Source organism: Diospyros lotus, chromosome 14, assembly GCF_014633365.1.
Source record: "Diospyros lotus cultivar Yz01 chromosome 14, ASM1463336v1, whole genome shotgun sequence".
NCBI classification, from domain to species: domain Eukaryota; kingdom Viridiplantae; phylum Streptophyta; class Magnoliopsida; order Ericales; family Ebenaceae; genus Diospyros; species Diospyros lotus.
Genome location: NC_068351.1, coordinates 14,488,419 through 14,507,985, shown reverse-complemented (window position 1 = coordinate 14,507,985; position 19,567 = coordinate 14,488,419). Strand labels below are relative to the sequence as shown.

The following is a 19,567-nucleotide window of genomic DNA, read 5'->3' as shown; positions in this document are numbered from 1 at the left end:
AAATTCACAAATATTACCGCCTATTGCACTAAACTCGGACTTAATAGTTCAAATTAATCAATATTACCACTTATTATTCAATTATAATTGGGATGATTTTTAGAAACTTATAACCTAACAACTTTTGGATAATTTTGACCTTAAAGTAAGGAATTAGTTTGACATGGGAGACAACACTAAATCTGATGTAGATGTCCAACTAATCATAACGATCTTTACTCTTTAAGTTAGATAGCACGGCAAACTTCCGACGGGCGACGGGCCAGTCACGAAAATGGAAGAGTGCAGTTTGGTTGGGTGACTGAGCAATGCTTGGTTTGGATTGGAAATAGAATATGCCAAGCCATGGCGAAACCTCTCCTAATTGCGAAAGCGGCCAAAACAAAAAAAAGAATAAAGCTTGGATTTGAGTGAATGAATATTCCATCCCACGGCAAGACGCAAAAGCTTGTCCTAATTGCGGATGTGGCCGAAACCCACAAACAACACGCAGTTCATTATATCACCCACCATTTGCTAATGGGTAACTGCCAAAAACCACCACACAAAAAAAAAAAAAAGGCTCCACAATACCCGGTGCTATCGTTCCTTGTCCCAAACTCAATTCTTCCTTCTGCCCTGTTTTGAATCTCTTCTTTTTCTACAGTCCTTCAGTTTGAGGGCATCGGAACCCGGCTTTCTCAAGCTCGCTCTTGTTTTGCCCCAAAGGTAATCTAGCTTTCAGATTTCAAAACCCAATTGTTCTTGAGTTGATTTTCCTGAGGGACTTTTCCCTTTTTTCCTTTTTTAGATCAAACCTTCTTTAGTTAAGGTTTTCATTTTAACCAAGCTTCTTGGGACTCCACTTACTCATTCCCTGGTGTTTTACTGTTGTCTGAAGAAGTTGGGATATATGGGTTCTTTTGTTTTTCAACTTTCCCTTCTTTTATGAATAATTTCGGGTTTTTGTGTGGGTTCTTGTTTAATTTTTCAAAACCCGTTACTGAATTTTGGTGGGAACAGTTGAAGTTAAAAAAAGAGGTATGCTTGAGCAAATTATGAGGCTCAATCAATTGGTGGAAGAATCATTATGGTATAATAACAATCTCTGGGTTTAACAAATTGAAGTTTCCGATTGTTTCGCTGCTTTTACTTTCTTAATATTATATCTGGCAAAGGTCGGTTTTGATGTAGAAATTTCGACTGCTTTCTTTCTGTGTAAATATATTGTGATGGCAGGGGTGGTATATTCTTGCAGGTATTGAGTTCTATCTCTAAAAGTTCGCCCAGAATCTGAGTTTGTGTGTTGGTTGGTAAAAATGTCTCAATTCGGACATGTTTCTGCCCTCAACCTGAGTGGGCAAAGCAATCTAATAAACTTTTGGAACCCACAATCTACTTGGATATGTGGTTCAAGGCAAACCAATGTACTATCATTTGGAGGGACTGATTCCGTGGGTTATGGGTTGAGAATTCCTAATGCAAATGCTATTAGAACCAGACCGAAGAAGGGCGTGTGCCCCTTGCAGGTATGCTTTACAAACTTAATAGGGTTGGTTGGTTGTTTTGTTGATTTACTTAACAATTAATTAATTATTTATATTGAAGGTGGTCTGCATTGACTATCCAAGACCAGATCTTGAGAGCACTTCCAATTTTTTGGAAGCAGCTTATTTATCTTCATTCTTCCGTACGGCTCCCCGACCAGATAAGCAGCTGAAGGTTGTAATTGCGGGTGCAGGTAAAATAACCTCAATTTTTCCTTAGCAAGAGTTTCCAGTTGTACGTTTTAAATCTCTCTCTCTCTCTCTCTCTCTCTCTTTCTCTCTTTTTCTCGTTTACAAAATCCAGTAGTTAACTTGACGAAGAAAGTTGCCTAATCTGGTTGACTTATTCAAGTGATAAATTAAGAAAAAAAGAAGTGTATCTTTTATTCATCAGTCCCTCTGTGTTGCTGGTGGCGCCTTTCTTTCATTTAGATTGGGATATATATAGTCATTAGGAACTTCTTTCTGCTTACTGGCTGAATTAGAATGGTACTGAACCTAGTATGTTCTCAAATACAGTTGTTAGCATATAATCTCTATCATGCTATATAATAGTGCAACATATAAAACTGTGGTTCAATGAGATAACATGTAATGTGTGCATGCAATAACCGTGTTCATGCATTATCTTATTGAGCTTCACAGCTCACATAGTTCTTATTACCACACACATACTGGTGGAGCATTGAGGGGCTTAGACTGAAGAATGGAAGGTTATTGTCATATTGTAGATTCTAGTCGTCGGATTGTATATAATTGATGACATGAGACTGGTGTATATGGCTTCTTGTGTTTTTAGTTATATTTACATAATTACATTGATTGTATTGGTTTTTTGATGGAATTTAATTTGATGATATGTCTAGAATTCAAGTTTATGTCATTATGCTTAGAATATGCATGCTATATGACTAGAAATGTACAAGTATGATTTTCTACAAGAAGAGGAAAGAATGTTAATTAATTACACAGGTTGAAGTAAATGGGGCCCATAAGACATTTATATTGAATGAGGATCATGAATGACTAACCCAATAAGTAGGGAACTAAGGAAACAATATGAAGGCCAAGTCAGTTTTGTGTGATGGACCTTGCAAGGTGGGTCTGTCTTGACTAATTTTCTTTAACACGGCTAAATTCTGCAAACATCTGGAGAAACAAAATTAATAAATAATAAATATCTAGTTAGAGTTTGAGTTCTCTTGTGACATCTCTTAGTAGGGTTGCAGGATTGGGCCCCTAGAGGGCTGGGTTTATTTGTCCTTATGTGCAACTCCTTATTGTTATATTGAGGCATCAGATGTAATAGAAATCCCTCCCAATTTGTTATTTTATTGTGGTCTGAATTACTGGTGTTGAATTACTGGTGTGGATTCCTGTTTTGCTGAACTAACCGATTGAATTTAAACATGCAGAGCTCTTTTATGTTTGTATTGCTTTAACAATGTATATAAATGCAGGAGTGTGTTGTTTTATTTCCAGCTGCTACGTTGAGATTCATGTTTGTCTAAACATAGACCGGTGGAATTTCAATTCAATATAGCTCTTCTAGCTGCAGTTTTTTAAAAATATACATGAAGGTGTAAATGCCACAAAGATTCAAAATAGCCTCGCATTTAGCTACCTACTGAAAATTATATGAGTGAATGCCTAATGGTGTGCTCACCCTGTCAGATTTTATACTTGTATTTGGAAAATAATTATGTTTTATGTCTTGTTCCATCATGATGGTAGTTTATGGCCTTTGATTTTCTTCCAGGTTTGGCTGGATTATCAACTGCAAAATATTTGGCAGATGCAGGTCATAAACCTTTATTATTGGAAGCGAGGAATCTTTTAGGTGGAAAGGTTAGTGATATGGTCTATTTCCTCCCTCTTATTGCAGATATGACATAGCTGCATTCTCTCTTGTTGCTATTCTCTTTTTCTTGTTATGCCGTATAGATTTGGGCTCGTTTATTGTTTTTGATCTCGTACTGATTGGAAAAGATAAATTATTGTCTGCCCTCTGTGTGAATAGGTGACTGCCCTCATTTTATTTGCTGGCTGAAGTTTTAGGTCCTGCTCTTTTTGTGTGTGTTTGTAGAAAGACTCAAGAGGTGTGTGTTTGATGGTGGTGATAATCTTTTGGCTATTCCTCTCTGTGGGAAAAAGCTTTAATTTGATTATTGAGAAAAGATAAAATTCAAATTTTAAATAGATATTTTCTCAAAGATAGCTCAAAAGAAACTATTTTTTTTAATGTAAAAGAAACTTCAATTACATGTTTGGATATGTTTGTGTGCATGTTCTTGTATGTTTGCTGGCGGGGCTTTAAGTGGGAAGTTACATGTGCCAAAGTTGCATGATAGTATAGTAATTTTGATTTTGGATCATATTTTTGGGAAGTGTAGTTACACACTGAAAATAAAATATCAAGGTTGACTATAAAACAAATTAGCTTCATACTTAAATGTTCACTTAAAGTAATTCGGTAACACTATCACTCTATACTTGTACAGGTGGCTGCTTGGAAAGATGAGGATGGAGACTGGTATGAGACTGGATTACATATATTTTGTAAGTTTTACTAATGTTTTGAGGTTTGTCATTTTAACTGTTATTCCTTTTAGCATCTTACTTCAGGATGGATTAGACCCACCACCTATTTAGTCTTCCTTGTCCATGTTCCGTCATTCACATCTTTTTTGTATTCTGTCCTGGTAAATGAACTTTTGTCGTGTCTTGAATGTTTGTCGTTTTGCATTTGTGGCTTGATAAATCTGGTTGTTTCTTTCTTCAAGTTGGGGCTTACCCAAATGTACAGAACCTGTTTGGAGAGCTTGGTATAACTGATAGGTTGCAGTGGAAAGAACATTCTATGATATTTGCAATGCCAAATAAGCCAGGGGAGTTCAGCCGATTTGACTTCGCTGAAGTTCTACCAGCACCATTAAATGGTAAGATAATCACTGCTTTGAATATAAAGCAAATCATTTTCACCTTTCTTTTCATCACCTAATTTCCTTTTGTTTTTTGACTAAGAGATTAAAAGAGAATAATGAAATTCAATTTCTGAACTTTCTCAATACTATTTAATTTGCATTGTCTATGCTGCTAATCTACTAGGCTAAACTTTCACAAACGCTCCTTGCAAACCAATGTTGGAGGGGTATTGGTTCCTTTTTCAGTATGAGAATTGCAGGTCATTGTCATTCCCAGAATAAGATACAGAACTGTAGCCTGATAATTTGAATGATTTTAAGGTGAATGCTTGGGTTGTCATTTATTTGATTAAATGTGGGAAGAGAATCTTGGAGATTCACATGTTGGAATCACGATCTTCAAGAGTTTTCCTTTCATTTGTTTAGAGGTCTTCTTTTTTCATTTTTTTCTTAATTCCTTTTTCTAGATGAGAATTAGGCTTGTCAAATGATCTGATTTGATCCAGACTTGACCTGATAGCTCTATATCCTTCTACTCAGATATGAAGTCTGAGAGATCGGATCCAGCTGATCCAATTGTTAATCAGGTCCAATCTAAGACCTAATCTGGGGAAAAAAATTATTTTTAGAATATGATAATGTTATTAAAGCAGCAATGCAAGGAACAAAAATGTTCGATTCATTTCCCCCCTATATCCACCCTACAGTTTGTACAGAAATGAACTGAAGTTAAACTGATGCTTTCAATTCCTTTCTCTCAGAAAATATTGACTTTATTCTTTTATCGTTACATTCAATATTCTGAACTATTAGTTCTTTTATGTTTATTTGGATATTTTATTTTGCCTATTATTCCTTGTTCTTCTTTGTTAGGATAAATTTGATATAGACCCCATATAATTTAGGTCATTTTCAAGAACACCCCTTATTCTAGTTCCCTATGGTTGGTTTGTTTTTTTTAATTAGAACCTGTTGCTGCACGGCTACAACAATAAATTTATGTATGGGAGACCATTTTAAGATGGCACAAGGATGGCTTGTTTTGACAATGGATGACTCACACGAGGGAGAGTGACAACGATGGGTGACTCACTCGGGGGAGTGTGACAGTGATGGATGACCCCTGATGACCCCTCCAAGCGATGGATGACTCACTCAAGGGAGAGTGACAGTGATGGATGACTCACTCGGGGGAGAGTTACAACGATGGATGACCCTTCCAAGCGATGGGTGACCTGTTTGGAAAGAGAATAGGTTAGGGGTGCGGGTGTGAATTCCCGTGTAGACCCTTCGATGCCTAAGTTAGCCTCTCAAAAGGATAGTTGAATGCATGAAGTGTGAGTGTCAGAGATTGCATACTGAATGGGGGGGAGGACTCCCCTATTTATAGCGATGGAAGAGGTAACCAGGTGTCGGGTGACCCGATTTCTTAGGCGAGTAACTCGAGGTGGTTTTGAGCTGGTCTAGCGAGAGTGATGGCATGCTGATCGTGGGCGTGCCCATGGCACCCGTGAGTGAGGGTCACTCGGGGTTACTGGCGTGAGCACGCGCGAGCAAGAGGGCCAATAGCACGCAGGGCCACATGGGCTCGGGGCACCCCAGATGGGGGTCACTCGGGGGTGCTGGTAGCGTGGGAGAGCTAGGTCACCCGTGGCTGCACAGGTGGGTGCGCAGGGCTGGGCAGTGGTGTGGCGACGCGGGTGCGGGCGCGTATGGGGTTGCTGCAGTGCCTACGTGGTGGGTTGCGGCCATGCACACGGGGTTCCCCACCTAGCCATGTGGCGCTGTCTCCTTTCTCCGACTCTTTCATTTATTTTCGCTAATCCACTTTATCCACTTGTTTTGCAGGGCATATCAAAACCTTTTGTAAGTTGTAACACCTTTGGTAGACCCGTTCCAAACTACATCGTTCTTGCACCTATATGGCATATGGATGTGGATGTGCAAGCCAAAATAACATAATTTTGAATAATTCAGTAACAACATTAACTTACAACATGAAAGAAATTGCCAATTGAAACAAAAAGAAATCATAGGAAGCCATAATTCCAAATTCAAACAAGGGGTTCTATAACATGACCCAAACCATAAGGGGTTTGTGTGTAATTTACCCTTTTTGTTATTACTTATTATTTTCCAAATTTTGTCAATATTCTTGATATTTTATCCTTGTATTTTAGTTTGTTATTGTTGAGCATTCAGAATTAAGAATGGAAAGAAAAAGAGAAAAATGGACAAAAGGAATGAGGCTAATACTAATTCCTTTCTAATAGTCATAATTTAGCTTCATAACTACCAAATTGAATATTTGTTTGAAGATAAAGCTACCAGAAAGGAGTACTAATTTGATATTAGTTTTCAAGGGTCTTAAGAAAATAAGATGTCTATTTGAACAACAACTCTTGTACCAAAATTTCTATAGGGTTAAAAAAATTTGAAAAATCTTCAAAGAAATTATTTCTGGTTCTATTTTAAAGAGATCAAGGAGAAAAAAAAATACTAAAAAATATTCCAAATTTTGTTGGAGTAGGAAGATTCTTCAAAATATAGTTTGAGTGTTGGATAGGGCCATACTATCTATTCTGCAATTATGATTTCTACCATTTGTGGGGTCTACTTTTCAATATGTATTGAATACCCTAACATGAGTTCATACTAAGATCCAATCATGGGATGCAAGAAGCGGAAGGGGGCTGGGAGATCTGGGTCAGATTCTATTTATTAGCAAATCAGATCTGACACTGCTACATTGAAACTAGTTATCATTGTATACAGATTATCTGTTGCATTCAATCGAGTCTGGTTAGATCTACTCCAGGCCCTGGACTATTGACAGGCTTGGTTTTGTGACCACACAAAAATCATTGTCTATAATGATTAAAAGAGCCATGATTTTACTTGTTGCCTGGTAGATTAAATTTTATCTACCAATAGTAAATGCATTAACAGGTGTAGCTAGAAAAAAATATCCTCTTGTGAACTATGTACATGGTTCTGGAGTACTCATCTCATTGTGTAGCCTCCATAGTCTATATGTTTAGATTACCTTAAACTTAGTTCTGATGTATTGGTAACAATATAACTTCTATATTTCTTTGTTTTACTGAGGATTTCTTTTTTCTTTTCTTTTTTTGTTTGTGTGTGTGGGGGGGATTGACTCCTTAGTTTATCCTTTTCACTATTGGTTTTCATGGTTAAGTTCAGTGTTATATAATTGTTTAGTAATTATTCATGATATTTTTTGATAAATAAATATAACTGTTTAACATTTCCCATGTTGTAACCCTATATATGGTTAAGAGTTAGAACTTCTGTTCATGGTCTCCTGATGAATCACTTAATGCATAATCTATTGCATGCACACTGCTGGTGCATATGCCATTTGTTTCCTTGGATATGCTTGATTTTACCATGTAATTTTCTTGTATATTAATGTGCTACACAGGGATTTGGGCCATCTTAAAGAATAATGAAATGCTTACTTGGCCTGAGAAAGTCAAGTTTGCAATTGGACTGTTGCCAGCAATGATAGGTGGGCAGCCCTATGTCGAAGCTCAAGATGGTTTAACTGTTAAAGACTGGATGAGGAAACAAGTATGATAGTCATTTCAATTGCAGTCGCCAATGCATTTCTTGTTTCATAGATAATAAGGCTTCACATAATGAAGTTAGTTTGACTGGATCATTTATGCCTTAGGTTAGCTTGGAAGGCTGTACTTCTTTACGCTTGATTGTCTTCTTTAACTGCCTCAAAACTTTGCAAGTAACTAACTATTTTCTCTGGTTTTTTTCTTTCTTTCTTTTAGGGTGTACCAGATCGAGTGACCACTGAGGTGTTCATTGCCATGTCTAAAGCATTAAACTTCATAAACCCTGATGAACTTTCAATGCAGTGTATTTTGATTGCTTTGAACCGGTTTCTTCAGGTTTGATAATATTTGTAACATGAAAATTTAGTTAAATATTATTTCTGTCATGTGATACAGGATTAGCAAGATTATCGTTAAAAGAACTTTTGGAATATTCATTACAACATATGTGATTCTGAAACCAAGCTACATGTTACTATAATCTTCTAGATTGTCATTTCTAGTTTTCATTCTATATGATTGTAATACCCTGTTCATTTCTTAATTCTTCCACCGAGTATTTCCCTGTAAACATAAGATAGAGTACTTTGTTCAAGGAAATTCTTTTCAAGCTCAATATTGGTGCCCATGTTATTTGAACTACAGGACAAATGTAAGCAGCTATTAGATGTTGAACTAAGATGTCATTTTTAGATATTAGGAATCTGCTCAACTCAAAGTGAGAGCAAAAATTTAATTTTTCCCTTTCATTGAAATGCAAGAGGCCAAACAGTGTTTGGAATTTTCTTTATGTACTTCAGTATTTTTTTAAATGTTTTTATAGATTCTCCTGGTATTGTGTACTCTAATTGATTTAGGTCCGCATGTATATTAAGAATATGACTCCACCTTACTTGCATTATTCAAACATAAACAGGAGAAGCATGGTTCAAAGATGGCATTCTTGGATGGTAATCCCCCGGAGAGACTTTGCCAGCCAATTGTTGATCACATTCAATCACTGGGAGGTGAAGTCCAACTTAATGCTCGAATTCAAAAAATTGAGTTGAATGAAGATGGAACTGTGAAGAGCTTTTTACTAAATAATGGTAATGTTATCAGTGGAGATGCTTATGTGTTTGCAACTCCAGGTATAGTGTTTACTTCTCCAGTAACTATATGATTTAACCCCATTTCCCCCACCATATAGTCCAATATTACTGACAACATTTCGTCCTACTAGTTGATATCTTGAAGCTTCTTTTGCCGGATGACTGGAAAGAGGTTCCATACTTCAAAAAATTAGATAAACTAGTTGGAGTTCCTGTTATAAACGTTCACATATGGTTAGTATCATTCTTTTTGTTTCCATCCTACTGAGCATGCTTACTAGAAACTTGGTTAACGAATAGGGCTATGCAGCCACTTCTTAAAGACAATGTTCAGATTTCCATTGGTATGGCCTAGAAATTTCTAGATATGAAGGAAAAGAAGTTAACAGACACACACAATTGATTTTTCATTTGTGGAAATCATGATTTAGCAAGCAACATATCAATGTTCTATACTTTGTATATGATTGGTAACATAGACGGCATCTCTGTTTTCTCCTGTGGAATCTCTAGGATCACTTCTTGTTTTCAGTTCACTTAATCACACTCTTCATGCATGTTGTAAGATAGAAGAACTTAAAGAGGCTAAAAAAATTGATCTTATACTCTCTTATTCATTTATCAGGTATTTATAGTAAAATAACTTCAACAAATAACCCAGATTTGCATCCTAAAAATCTGGATAAATCAAAACTTTAAATTCAAATAAAAACAGATTCTCTTCCTAAAATCTTGCATGAATCAAAAACTAAAAAATTCAAAAAAAGAAAAAGAAAAAGAAAATCATAACAACTCAGAAATATCAACAAAAAGGACAACTTTCAACACTCCTCCTTGTGTCTTTTGCTGCAAGAACTATGTTTCTTCTCAGTTGCTCAAACATTTGACTTTGGTAGAGCTTTTGTCTGAATGCCAATTGGTTATCAGTTTTGCAGTGCACAAGAATGACCTCCTTGTTCTCCTGGACTTCTTTAACAAAATAATATTTTATCTTGAAATGCTTATTCCTACCATGAAAAACAGGATCATTTGAAATTGCTATTGCAGCTTGATTATCAACACAAATATTAGTTGCTTCACTTTGAATGAAATTCAAATCGGTCAGCACCTTTCTTTGCCAAATAGCTTGATTAACAACAGTAGCAACAACAATGTATTCTGCACTGCTGTTGATTGAGCAACAACTTCCTGCTTTTTTGAACTCCATGAGAAAATTCCTGAACCAAGGCTAAATAAATAACCTGAGGTGCCCTTCATGTCATCACACAATCCTGTCCAATCACTTTCTGCATATCCAAGCAACCTCAGCTTTTCAGAATTCTGAAACCAGACTTCATAATCAATCGCGCTTTGAACAGGGCCAGTGCTGTAAGTTCATGGGGACAAGAATTCTCTAAAAGAGCGGGGAATTGTCACGACCCTAAAGGTAGATTAGACATAGCATATTACATGTAATAGCTAGTCGTTGTACCTTACTGCTTTCCTTGTTTGTACTGTTTAGTTCTCCTAATAACTGAAAGAGAGAATAGCCTACAAATAGGCTATATTAGTTAGAGAATGGCATTAGTGTGGAATGATAATCTGAATTCAGTCATTTCTTCCTACAATTCTTACAGCGTGAGCATGGAGGATATTTGTCTTTCTTTCCTTCATCTCTACTGCTTGCAGCTTCCTTCTTGCGTTTCCCATCTCCAGATTGCTTTCTACCCTTGCCACCTGATTGAGCCTTCTCCTTTTCTCTTGCCTGAAAAGCTCCTTCAGTCACTTCTTTCCTGATAGCTCTCCTTTGTTCCTGAGCTTGCAAAGCATTTATCAACTCTGCAAAAGTTATATGTGAAAGATATTTAAGAGTCCTCAAGTGAGGAAATCTTTGACTTAAACCTCTCAAGTAGGCGTACAAAAATCTTCTCTACAATTTTTCTTTTAGTAAGTTCTTCCCCAAGCAATCTGATTTTGCTTACAATGGCAATGAGCTTGTCAGCAAATTCCATGATGCTTTCACATTCCTTCATTTTCTGAATTTCAAATTCCCTTCAGAGATCCAAAACCTGCATTTGCCTCGTTGCCTTGGAACTCCTCCTTAGCCAATCCCATATTTGTTTTGCAGTTTCGCAAGCCATGATTTTTGTGAAAATTGCCTCAGAGACTGAAATTAAATACAACTTTTTGCCCTGAACTTCTTTGCTTTTTCTTCATTATGATGCCTAATTTTGAGCCATAGTGGATTATCTGACAATGGAGGTGGATCTATGCCAGTTTCCACCACTTCCTTCAAATCAAAGGTTTGAAGATAGGACTTCATTTTGATAGCCCACAACTGATAATTTTAACCAGAGAATATAGGAGGTGAAGACAAAAAACTGCTTGAGGCCATTTGAAGAATCTCAGGTTTGAAGGTTTATATTTAAGGTTTTTTGGAAAGGGTTCCTCACAGCTTTTCTCTCAAAGAAACTTTATTTCTTTTTCTTACAGACCCTCTTAAGATCCATGAGTGCTTTGATACCAATTGGAAGGTAGAAGAACTTAAAGAGGATAAATAATTGATCTTATACCTATCATTTAGCAGGTATTTATAGACAAATAACTGCAACAAGTAATCCAGATTTGCGTCCTAAAAATCTGGATAAATCAAGACTTTAAATTCAAAGGTAAAAATAGATTCTCTTCCTGAAATCTTGCATGAATCAAAAACTGAAAAATTCAAAAATAACAGAAAATTTTAACAAAGAAATATCAGCAAAACGGACAACTTTCAACACATTTTCTTCAGTGTTCACTTCTTTTTTGCCTAGATAGAAGGTGCAGTAAATACCTTCAATATTGCATTAATTTTAGTTTGGAGGCCCAATCCCAAGTAAATCTTGCACTCCTGTGTGATGAAACTTCTCAACTTACAGCTAGAATTTACATCCTGCTTATTCTGACATTATTATTCCATGAAAATTCTGTCTGACTCTGTACACAGTTTTTCTTAGGGTTGGGGCAGCATTTACCTTCGCATGTTAAAACTCTTATTGCTTCTGACATGTGATGGATTGAATTGCAGGTTTGACAGGAAGCTGAGGAACACATATGATCATTTACTTTTTAGCAGGTCATTTTCATACATATAATATTAATCTCTTATTCTATTAATCAGGTTAAGAGAAATACATAGCTTGCATCTTTCTTTTTCTTTCTGTTTTTTCCCCCTCCCCATTACCTATCCATTTTATGGTTGTGTGCTTAGTACTCGACTGTTGTTAGACCTCCCACTGATTCTGCATTTTGCACAGCTGATATTTGAGTTCACCAAAGCTCATTCTTATAACATACTAAGAACAGCCTGTTGAATGAATGTAATGTTGATAAAACCACCTCTCATAGTATTTGATTCAACCCTAAACATTATACAGTCTTCTCTGCCCAGTTCCTTTTTCTTTTGGGTGATGGTGGTGGTGCAGCCAGGGGAGGAGGAAATTGTTTGGTATTGTGAGGGATTTCCATGTAAATTGCAGAAAAAGATTTTATCCGAAGGATTAGAGAACTAGGGCATTGAGTACCAATGATTGAATAGACCATTCATGCCTCCAATCTTATGATTTCTATCTTGATTGTCCCAGGATGAGGGGAGTTCTTATTCCACTGCCACTTTCCATTTCATTCGATCCGATGCAATTGTGCTAACTGTTGCTTGTCTTAGTATCAGTTTTAATTGATTAAGTTTTCTTCATGCAGAAGTCCCCTTCTCAGTGTATATGCTGACATGTCTGTAACATGTAAGGTAATTATTGTTAATCAAGCTTTCGATATACTTGCAATTGCTGTAGTTTCGGTCATAATAATGCTGAAATCAGCTTGTACTGTGGCTCCTGTAACGAATTTTTCTTCTTTATTTGTTTTACTCTTTTATTCTTTCCATTTTATTATTGGTAGGGAAGACCACTTCACACTAAGGTATATGAAATTTTATCATGAGTCCATGATCTTATTGTATGATTTTGGTTTATTTTCCTTCACTAGCAAGTGAAAGAACTTTTGGGATATGGCAAGGTCAATGGCTCACTTCCTCTTAACACTGGTGGATGCAAAGGGGCAGTGGTCCCCCTAGCTCTCCAAATTTTTTTTACTACCTTCACTTAGCCATTTGTTTCAGTTTAGTCCCCCAATTTTTCTTTATGTACAGCCCCCCAAAAGAATTTGTTTTGGCTAATACAATTATTAAGGTTAGATATTTTAGAACTTTAACGTTATTTAGGCTTATATTGCAAATCATAAATTATAAGTGTAGGTGTCATTTGCATATGAAAAATATTTGGCATGTGTTAGTTTATAATCATAGTTGGGAAATTGGTAAAATGACAATTTCATATTAGAATAAAAGCATATACATCTCCCCCCCCCCCCCCCCCCCCCCAACACACACACACACACATAGTTGGGAAATTGGTAGAATCAAAAATTCATATTAGAATAAAAGCATATATATCACCCCCCCCCCCCCCCCCCCCCCCGCGCGGGGTCTAGCTCCTGGATCTGCCACTGTCATCAACATTTTGCTTACCCATTATATATGTATATATATATGGGGAGTTGAATATGCTACCATATACCTAAAGAAGGTGCCACATACTTAAAGTTCTACCACATGAAAAAGTATAATTTTCAACATATTTATGGTTAGATTGAGTACTTGTGCTCCATTTGATCTGGCTGGATTGCAAATATTTCCCCTGTTTCCTTATCAATAATCTATTTGGTGAAGACCTTCAGTCCTTGCCATCGTGTTTGCCGCAAAATGTAATATTTGCCTTTTTCTATTGTGTAGGAATATTACAATCCAAATCAGTCTATGCTAGAATTGGTTTTTGCACCAGCTGAGGAATGGATTTCGCGGAGTGACACAGAAATTATTGATGCTACTATGAAGGAACTTGCAAAACTCTTCCCTGATGAAATTTGTGCAGATCAGAGCAAAGCAAAAATTTTGAAGTATCATGTTGTTAAAACACCGAGGTTAGACTTTTAAATCCACTTCTTTACCATCTTCACGTTTAACGGGAGTATGTTACCCCTGACTAAACAAAGACCACAAAGAGTAAAAACATCCTTATCAAGGATCCAGTTCCTGAAAGTTAATAGACTGATATTTCCCTTCATGTTATAATAGCTGGATTACTGCTTGCAACATGAGCTGCATTGGACTTCTACTCTCACAAACATTGCATGCGTTTTTGTAATATTACTTCCATTTTTCACTATAGGAGAATAAGTATATCCATGCTGCCTTAGGCACTTTATTCAGATTTAGATATAAACTATGTTGCATGGACTTGGTGAGGAGTGTTGGGTGCGGGTATGTGTCCAAGCATCAAACTTTTAAAAAAATTTAATCATAGGAAACTTAGGTATTTTGTGCCCACAAATTGGGTATAGGTATGTGGACATGTCATGGACAGTTAAATATTCACATGTACAATATTCTAAAATAAATTATGTCACAAGCTCTGCACATATTCAAAATTAAAGGGAACATAGACGGACAATGACAGTTATAGCTCATATCCTCATTAAAATCTTAAAAATCACCTTTAGTATCAAATTATAAGCTTATTTTTCTTCAAAAATTATTAAAAAAAAAATCTAGAATTCAAGTGTCTAATTTTGATATGGGTGTCAGATACATATCTAATACCCGTACCCTTGTCATATCCTATTTGTTGAATTGTTAAACACTATCTCATCTAAAAGTTTCAACTAATAGATAGAGGGTTAACTTTATTTTTTTATGTTATTATTTTTACTTTCAACATGTCACCTAGGTGTGCCCTGACTTCACTGCATACCTACTTGGAATTAGTCCAAACATGTGCAACTATTTAAATATTGGGTTAGCAATGAGGTTTTAACTCATCAAGATCTTTAGCTGTTTTGATACCATATTGAATTGTTTAACACCATCTCATTTAAGAGTTCAACCTGGTAGATAGAGGGTTAATTTTTTTTTATATTATTGTTTTGTACTCTCAATGCTATTGACACGGATATGCAAAGGAATGGAAGAGTCCATGTAACATGGGATTAAATGACCTGTACCAGCATGGTTTTCTTGTTCTTTTTCTCCCTTTTACATGGGGGATTGGGTTACAACAATTCAATACCCAATATGTGCTTGGTGCTGCACTTTATTTTCTTTTAAATCCCCATCATTTCTGCTGTTCAGATCTGTGTATAAAACTGTCCCAAACTGTGAACCATGCCGTCCCTTGCAAAGGTCCCCTATAGAAGGATTCTATTTAGCCGGTGACTACACAAAACAAAAATATTTGGCTTCAATGGAAGGTGCTGTCCTATCAGGAAAGCTTTGTGCCCAAGCTGTTGTACAGGTAATTTCTTAAGTACCCAATTCCCAAGTTATAATTGGATGTAGGATGTGTAATCTCTTTCAGTGCCTAGATATTACTGAGGTTATGTTTTCCTTATTATGTTTATGGACCTAGTTGTCAATGAAGGCATTTTTGTCCAGTTTGACTTGCATTCTTCGAGCTGAATTCCATTTGGAACTTTGATAACATTACATCTTTACATATAATTCTCATTTATGCAAAGAAACAATTCTTGAACCAGGAAAAATAAATATTTTTTTTAAGGTGGCTGAAAATAGTTGTCTGAATTAGTTCAATTAATGTATTGATTGAGTTTGTTCGGTTCAGAAAAAAGTTTTGAAACATAACCAAACCAACCCTAGGGTTCTGAAATTTTTATCAGCTTGCTTCTTGGTGAGATAAATGCATCGCCACCTTACATGTCATGGTATCTTTATGTGCTAGGTGTCCTTTGAATGTTTCGCATATTGAAGGATACAAATGAGTAGGTAGTCTTGGGTTGCATTTATGGTGTTTCTGGCTTGCTTAGTCAGCAGCATTAAGGGTTGCAGCATAATTCTTGGCTCTTGTTTCCAGAGCCCGATCTAACACTGCCAGTTGAAACAAGAATGACAAACCAAAATAGAGCAAACAAATAAAAAGAAAAATAATATAGAAAATCAGCAGAAAGGAAAGAGAGGCGGGACTGTTTTTGTGCATTAATTTACCTGTTGCTTGCTGAACTATGCAGGATTACGAGTTTCTTGCAGCCCAGGGGCAGAGAAAGCTGGTGGAAGCAAGTATGGTGTAACAAAATCATTGAGGCAAAATTGAGAGGGGGACTGGAGAGACGGTATATTTGCAGTTAAAATGTTGCTCAACCGAGAAAATTTTAATCTTTGCAACAGCTATGTACTAGTGGAAGAATATCCACTCGTCATTGTTGTATCTAATGTGAAATTTGTACACTCAAAAGAAATTAGTAGTATATTTACAAAGAACTAGTGACATTTCTTACCAAAATTATGAACTAAGAGAAGTGTTTGTAATGATTTGGAGCGTACCAATAGCATTGCTATTTGGGGGGAAGTAGAACTTACAAATGGGGGAACGACTTGCTGGGGTAGAAGGGTCTGATCTGTGCTTCAAGATTCTTGGAATCTCATGAAAATGCGAGATGCAGCCTCACCATTTTTGCTTGAAATTTTCTTTTTACTGTCTGCCCTCTAACAGAGAGAGCCTCTTAAGGATAATATTGCAAATAAAAATGATCATTTTCTAGTTCTTACAAAATAGAGAGCTACCTCGAGATCGAGGACGCAATATAATTGTAAGCGCATTGTTTTGTCATTTGTGCAATTAGTGCTTTGGATCAGTGCTCAAAGTAGTAGTTTCGGTACGCTACACTCGTGTTATTTGGCTGAATCCCACATTAATCAAACTCAACTAAACTAGAATTAGATACATGAAACGAAAGGAATGCCAGTTCAAGGAAAGCCACAACTTTTCCTTTCTCAATCTTATCCAACCAGAACCAGTATATGCATCAGAACAAATTAAAGTAAAAAGCTTATATATAAGGCTGAAGTTGAAGACGCAGAAGCAGTCACTTTGGTTGTACGATTCAATCAAAGGAAACGCGGCAGCTTATGAAGGCAGCAGGCAGAAAGCAACCTCAGCAACATCGTTCTAAGATGGCTGGCTGGCTGGCAAGCTCATATTTGTTTTTATATGTGCACATTAAACATAATAATCTTATCTTCTTAGCAATAAGATTCTCTATGGGTAACATTAATTCTTACTAGCAACTAAAGTCACGTTGGAAGAGTCAGAAGTAGGAAGAAGACGCCTACCAAATAAATGCAAACTTGTTAAGCATGGAGATTGAGGTTTGTCTGCCGGAAACAAGAGATCAAAGGAAATCTCGGCCTCCACATGGCTTAATTTTGCAGGAAATCTTGTCATCAACGACTTCCAAGTCAGTCAATCTTCATGACCAAGGGATTGCGAGAATATATATCACTTGCACCCCACAATTCGTTAAGTGCTGAAGCAACAAGATAAAAAAAGAGGGACACCTTGACCTTCGTATTCATTAGCTGCTGCATATTATTAGCTGTACTTTAATCACTTACAGCTCATTGTTATATCTCTCATTTATAATTCAAACCAGGGGCTTAACTTTAACAGCAACAAGATAAATTATAATTGTTGGCATCTAAGCTTTATATTATATAATAAATTAGTCATTATACTTTAATTAATTTTTTTTTTTCAATAATCATTAAACTTCGATTTTTGTTAAATTCAGTCCCTGTTTTTTGTCAAATTTTATTATTAAAGACGAATGTGGTATACATTAATATAAATTTTAAAATTATTTAATACAAAAATTACAATGCCTCAACATATTTTATATGATTGCACATGCCTCAAAAGTGTATTAGTATGTATGTATAGTAGTAAACCTTAGTTGTGCATTCAATTCAAGTTCAAAGATGAAATATACATACATACATACATACATACATACATACATACATAGTATTAATTATTGTTGGCATTATCACAGGGGGAATCGTCTTAGACAGTTTTAATTAGTTTATTTTTAATAACCAACTATATATAGGCTGTGGGTTTGAATTTCAATTCCAAGGGGTACAGGATTCAAAATGTTGCTAATATTAATAATTTGTGTTGCTTGTATGCTTGTTAATCGCATTAGCGTGTAATGTAATGTGTTAGCATATCTTTGTTATAATTAATATTTTTGTATAACAGCTCTTTTCAAGACAAGTAATCTCAAGGCAAGTAAAATTAAATCCTCTTTTTTGGAACAAATAAGGGTTTCTCAACATTGTATCAACTTTGATTTTAATGAAGATCTTAGATTAGAAATTCATGCTTGTTTGAATAAATAGAGAAGTTTAAAGTTTTTGAGACAAGGAATACCTGTAGGGTCATAAAAATAAATATATAAATATTAAATAATCTAATTTATATATCGACTGTTGACTTTTGAAGAGCTTTTGAAACCCTAAATGAAATTTGTCTAATCAATTATTGCAGCTTTCCCCCTCCTCCTCTTCCTTCATAATTTCTCATTTAATTGAATTCGGTTTGGAGCTAAGAGTGCACACAAATCTATAGTTAAGAAGAAACATTAGCATTATAATTAACAAATGGTGACTCTAGCTACCATATTAATTAATTATAATGAAGTTTAGGACCACCTCATCTATCCTCATGCATAATGATTGTTCACTTATTTAGTAACAAAAAATCTATATTATCAAAAAACCATTATTACATTACTAGTTTAAGATGTATTATATAAGAACTTATGTAATAAACTAATAGTTATTTTTGAAACAAAAATTGAGTCCCACTGATTGTGCAGATGTGTACGAGAGGGAGGAGAAAGCCACAACAGAAACAATCGAGGCTGCCCCTTATCCACCTCACTATGTTAGATGTGTTAGCCGACAACATGTTCCCCTTTGCTCCTTCCCATGCTTTGTCCTCTTTCTACAGCCCTCCTTTTCCTGTGGATATTAATTAAGATGCACAATATTTTATAAATATTATTATTAAAATAATGTGCCAATCCTATTTCTGTCATTATGATCTGTTCACACGATAACCCACCATTAGCATATGATAAAATTAGGTTGAATTACTCACAAAGTTTACATTTAAATTTTGTGAAAGTAACTTCACTCTCTTTTACGTGAGTTAGTGATTACTTATCAAAAAAATATATGAATGAATGATGCAAGAGTGATGTTATTAAAAAAAGGTCCAAGAGATATTTTATTAAAGAACAATAGTAATCATAGAGTGCAAAAATTCTTTTTATGGAAGATTGTGTTATTATGAATATAATTCCATAAAAATCAATGCAAGCCCACGTTCCCTTGTTACTGAAACAATGCCATGGACATGGACATGGACTTGGAGCCACGCCTTTCCATGCAAATCCCTCAGTTTTCGAAGCTGGCCATGTTCACTCCCCCCCTCTCCCATCTACCTCACGAAAACCTAGTCAACTCGTGACTTCCATGGTTGTATAAATACAAAGCTTTCCCTGTA

General features: G+C 35.8%; 1 protein-coding gene across 1 annotated transcript; it reads left to right on the top strand.

Annotated features, from left to right (window-relative positions):
• Positions 1-451: 451 nt before the first annotated feature.
• LOC127790337 (15-cis-phytoene desaturase, chloroplastic/chromoplastic) lies at positions 452-16,679 on the top strand. The gene is made up of 15 exons (XM_052319795.1): positions 452-708; positions 1,238-1,508; positions 1,588-1,720; positions 3,286-3,374; positions 4,028-4,085; positions 4,310-4,465; positions 7,896-8,044; positions 8,257-8,376; positions 8,957-9,170; positions 9,263-9,365; positions 12,178-12,225; positions 12,849-12,894; positions 13,939-14,126; positions 15,334-15,496; positions 16,227-16,679. The coding sequence occupies exons 2-15, from the start codon at positions 1,299-1,301 to the stop codon at positions 16,284-16,286; spliced, it is 1,737 nt and encodes a 578-aa protein (XP_052175755.1). The 5' UTR covers positions 452-708; positions 1,238-1,298; the 3' UTR covers positions 16,287-16,679.
• Positions 16,680-19,567: the final 2,888 nt, after the last annotated feature.

What these genes read in the sequence shown, in the direction of transcription:
- LOC127790337 (XM_052319795.1), top strand. Translation starts at nt 1,299, where the DNA reads ATGTCTCAATTCGGACATGTTTCTGCCCTCAACCTGAGTGGGCAAAGC. An exon ending in GTTATAAACGTTCACATATG is followed by an intron (nt 9,366 to 12,177) that starts GTTAGTATCATT and finishes ATTGAATTGCAG; the next exon opens with GTTTGACAGGAAGCTGAGGA. An exon ending in GATCATTTACTTTTTAGCAG is followed by an intron (nt 12,226 to 12,848) that starts GTCATTTTCATA and finishes TTCTTCATGCAG; the next exon opens with AAGTCCCCTTCTCAGTGTAT.